Source organism: Sinocyclocheilus rhinocerous, unplaced genomic scaffold, assembly GCF_001515625.1.
Source record: "Sinocyclocheilus rhinocerous isolate Xijiao unplaced genomic scaffold, SAMN03320098_v1.1 scaffold1499, whole genome shotgun sequence".
Lineage (NCBI taxonomy): Eukaryota > Metazoa > Chordata > Actinopteri > Cypriniformes > Cyprinidae > Sinocyclocheilus > Sinocyclocheilus rhinocerous.
This window is the reverse complement of record NW_015650016.1, coordinates 559,731-564,662: the sequence shown is the minus strand read 5'-3', so window position 1 is coordinate 564,662 and position 4,932 is coordinate 559,731. Positions and strand designations below refer to the sequence as shown.

The 4,932-nt window shown below is 40.7% G+C and overlaps 1 protein-coding gene across 1 annotated transcript in view; it reads right to left on the bottom strand.

Annotated features, from left to right (window-relative positions):
* The window catches only part of reln (reelin), an 82,119-nt gene that overhangs the window by 45,042 nt on the left and 32,145 nt on the right, over positions 1-4,932 (bottom strand). The window contains exon 4 of the mRNA XM_016516352.1: positions 4,264-4,334. Within this exon, the coding sequence (XP_016371838.1) occupies positions 4,264-4,334 (71 nt within the window). The remainder of the gene's footprint in view (positions 1-4,263; positions 4,335-4,932) is intronic.

Here is a 4,932-nt window from a genome sequence, read left to right as displayed (position 1 = left end):
ACAGCCCTGAATGTCAGCGGAGACCAGGACAACTAGATGCGTCTCAGAGACAGATCCCCAGTGAAGACCTCATCACCTCGACGACCATCGGCACGAGACCACGAGAACCAGACGAGTCCTCTGCTCAATCTGACCTGTGCTGCAGCCTGGAATTAAACCACATCATGCTGGTTTCATCTGGCCAGAGGAGAACTGGACCCCCGAATGAGCCTGGTTTCTCCCAAGGTTTCTTCTCCATTCTGTCACTGATGGAGTTTTGGTTCCTCGCCGCTGTCGCCTTTGGCTTGCTTAGTTGGGGACGCTTAATACTTGGCAATATTATGGCCTTGACTGCACTATTAGAACAGAACTGAACTGAGCTAGACAATGACATCACTGAATCAACAATGAACTGACTTTAACTGAAAAATGTACTGTTTACTATTGTCCTATTTTTAGAGCTTCTTTACAAGAATTGAATTTTATTTGCATTATCGACACACTATTTTCCTGTTGAACACTGTAAATCTGCTTTGACACCATCTGTATTGTATAAAGCGCTATACAAATAAACATCACTTGACACACACACACACACACACACACACACACAATGAGTGTAATAATCTCTCCCTGCACATGATCTTTGTCTGTGGAGTTCTGCTCTCGTTCTCTGCCGTTCATTCGTCGACCTCTTCTTCTGTCTACATCAGGCGTTCACACAGCAGACAGTCACACTCGTTTCAGGCTTAGTTTAATCCTCGATCGCTTTCTTAAGAACTTAATTACCTCCGGCGCTCTTCCTGTAGATCTGTGCTAATGCGACCGGCTTACACTGACAGTTTAACAGCCCCACGCTTCCCATGAGCCTCGGCTGCAGATTTGGAGCGGGCCGGTTCATTCTCCAACTTCTTTAATGCAAAGCCGGACATTCAGATGAAAGTTGGCACTGGGTGTTATTAAGTGGTGCCAGCGCTTGCGTTTGGGTGTCTGAGGCGCAGGACATTATTTTCCAGCGACACATCTTTCATCTTTAGCGCTTCTCTCCATCTAGAGGCCGCGTGTCTGCTGTCGTATATCTGCTCTGCTTCTGATCGTCCTCCTCTCCTCTCCTCTCCTCTGCCCAACACTGATCGCCCCCCGTGAGTTATAGTCACTTTTCGATAATCAATCCTCAGGGATACGAGTCCAGCGTGTCCCATAAAGCACTAATTTATGGAGCTGCTGGAAATTGCAGAGTTCTCTGGTCGCCTTTCCTCATCCCGACCTGTCACAGATATCACTCTTTGATATACTAGCGTCATCTGCAGCTCTCTCTCTCTCTCTCTCTCTCTCTCTCAGTGAAGTTCTGCCGCTCTGATAGTCTTTCATATCTGTTTTGCATGCCTTTATGTGTTTATCTGTGGATACACACTGTCATTTGTCATTTCATTCCAGCTAGTCTTCTGGCTCGTTTCACTTTTATACATTTGATGATTTTTCTCTCTCTGCATGGAAACTAATGGTAAACAGTGGGTAATACAATGCAACAGTCTGGTTTCAGAGGTACAAATACATTCATTTTCTCCATAACAATAACATATAAAGCTGTCAACGCAGACCTACTCTGAGCTCAGAATCTGTTAAATGATGAAATGTGCTTCTAGTCTGTGAGATTTTTAACATCTGTCAGCCAGAATCAATAGTACCACAGAAATCACTGTCACAAATCTTAACATGAACCACTGCAAACGAGTCTCTCTAAACTATCAAACTATTGAATTTGATGCACAATATTCACACTTAGACTGCTGTCATCCCTATTGCTTTTATAAACACAGTTATCACATAATAAAAAGTACTCTTGTGAAAAAGAAGTGTAGGTAATAAGTAGGTGTAAGTGTCCTGTTACACATGTTGCATGGTCTTACTATATTAACAACAGTAAATTATGTATTATTACATGCAACTAACTCTAAACCAAACCTTAATCCTAACCATAAAGTACGAACAGTACATGTGGTAACACTTTATTTCGATAGTCGACTTTAGACATTCTATTAACAGTAAGTAACTTTGCAACTACATGTCAACTAGCAGTTAGTAGAGTATTAGTAGACTGTCTGCTTAATATCTTCTAACACTTTCTTTGTCAACTTATTCTACTAACCCTAAACCTACCCTAACAGTCTACTCTGAGAGTTAGTAGACATGTAGATGCAAATTAATGAGAATTACCGGTAATTGACATGTAGTTACAAAGTTACTTATAGTTAATATAATGTCTAAAGTGGACTATCGAAATAAAGTGTAACCGTACATGTTAAAGATAAAATAGTACTCAGTACTTAATGGTGTAATTACACTGTAATAAAGTGCAATGTTGCATTGAATGTGCACTTGCAGTGTACTTTAAATCTTAAAAGTATATATTTTTAAAAACTGTACTTGCAGATAACTTGAATTAAATAAAAGGCCAGGTAGGTGACTAAAAAGAGAGACACTTTCATGACTACATTTTTTACCACACTAAAGTCCACTTTTAAAAAGTTTTTTAAATTTAAAAAATTACACTTTTAAGTGGGTCAAAATAAGCACTCTGAAGTTCAGCTAACTGCATTTCATAAACATTTAACTGTATAATTAATTTTCAGTAAGTGTCCAAAAAACAGTCAATTCAGTTCATACATAAGCATATTATTTTATGTCCATAATAAACACTCTTTTTAAAAGGGCATTTCTTTTTCACAAGGGCAGACACACAAATCTTCTGAATCAGGATGATGCCGTGTCTTTCGTCCTGCAGTATATCTAGTGCTGTGATGGAAACTAAGGTTAATATCTGCTCTCTATAGTGCTGTGCAGTGACATATAGACTAACACTGGTGTATTTTAGCATGACTGAACTCTGCATTGATTTTTCCCTAGTACTGTTGTGTTTTTGCTGATGTTTAAATGCCCGTTTTGCTTTGAATGCTGCAATGTTATTCATCTCAGAGCTGGTTTTGTCTGTTTGTTTGAAAATGCCTATAGAGAAGATGGGAAGCTCTCTAGAGGCCACAGCACTGCTGAAATACGCTCTATTCACTGGTTGTAGTCTTGCTAACCCTTAACCCCACATCTGCACACGCCGCTCTCAAACATTATCAGCCAGTCAAACGTCTGCGCCGTGCTCGCTCACTTTCTTAAAGCTTCAGCGGCTCTCAGTCTCAGATCTTCTCTTGTTAATCTGCTCATGTCTCATCACTGACGGAGATTCACCCAGTTCTCTATTTCACGTCTTCAGTCCTGCTGGGATATTTATAATTCCTTTAACCACTCAAAGCTTTAAGCCCTTCAAACTTGAAATGGATTTCTTTAAAATCTTCATGTGTAAGTGCTGGAAAAACTTTCATGTCCTTATACTGTGTGTTAATCAGTAGAGTGCTTGACAGGTTGAACGTTTGCATCAAGTGTCTTTCCACATACAGATGGAGAGATTTTAGTTTTTTAGTAAGTATTTAGATTTTAGTAAGTATGCCTGTGTTCTTATGGCAAATGGACGTCAGGTGAGCACAACTTTCATACTATTCAACCTTTACTCTTACTGCATTAGGCCCCGATCAGACAGAACATGTTTTTTGCTTTGAGAGGCACCTTTTAGAATAGTTTTCTATTGGCAGTGAGTGTTTTGCGCGTTGTTTATGCGCCCGGGTGCCTCGTGTTTTTGTAGGTGCGCTCTGAGCACCTGAAGTTGAAAAAAAATCAACTCTGAGCAGAAAAGTGCCCGACATCATTCACATTTTTTTTTTTTCATTGTCCAATCGAATGAATGGAGAGGCGGGCCTTATGTTGTGATGAAGGAAGTTTATAGTTGCTGGGAACGTCTGGAGACTGCAGAGACGGAGGAGAAACTTGTGGTGGCTGTCAGGGGTTCCCATAGCTGTATTTTATTATTTTTTCTAAGTTTCTGCTAATATGACAGTTTACTTAACAGCAATCCAAAGATTTGAGAGCACTCGTGATATAATCCTTGATTAAACTGACAGGACAGCTGATTCGGTGGTTGCCTAGCAACATAAAAAAAAAACCCGCATCGCACTGCTCTTTTCTAAATTATAAAAAGTCAACCAAAAAAAGGCAGTGTGGTGCGCCTCGCGTTTTCAAACCTGAAACACGCATTCTGTCTGATCGGGGATGCATGTGTGTTCTGCCAGATGATGTGCTGCAGCTGGTGTATATTTAGTTTTCCTGTGATTTAACAGGAAACACCCTAACACCCATCTAACACCCATCTGAAGTTTACGGATCAGAGATGCTCCTCACCTCCCTGCTCACAGAGCTGCTGCGCCAGAGCGTCCTTGAAGATGATCTGTCCTCGGTGCGTCGCTGTGGCCCTGAGGGACAACAGACCGAGAGAAAGAGAGAAATATTACAGAGCGTCAGCCAGCAGAAGGAGAGGAGAGCAATAACAAGCCCATTACCTAAAAGAAGATGAAGTGTTTCTGCTGGATTAAAGTTCTGGAGGGAGACTGAAATCTGGCTGTAGGTCTTCATGTCAGAGACAGCGATCAGAGGTCAAGAGGTCAGGAGGAGGCTTTATGAGCTGCTAGGAGCATCTTTATAGACAGCAGTCTCATTGCATTGCCATAAACAGGGGTACGGGGTCAATTTATACTTACGCCTCAAGACTGACAAAAATATGTTATAAGAACGTTTTGCTAACATTCACATTAAGTTATGAAAGCTTTATTTCTGAAATTGGTCGAGTCAGAGACCCTTCATCAGGATGACAAAACATATCTGCTGTAGATTCACATACACTGAGACTGAAGTCCGATTGCTGGAAGCTTCTAATGAAATAATTTTTTTGTTAAATATTTCAATTCACTATATTAAAAAAAAATTCCTATACTACACCGCGTACACACACACACACACATGCACACAGACAGACACACACACACACACACACACACAGACAGAGACACACAC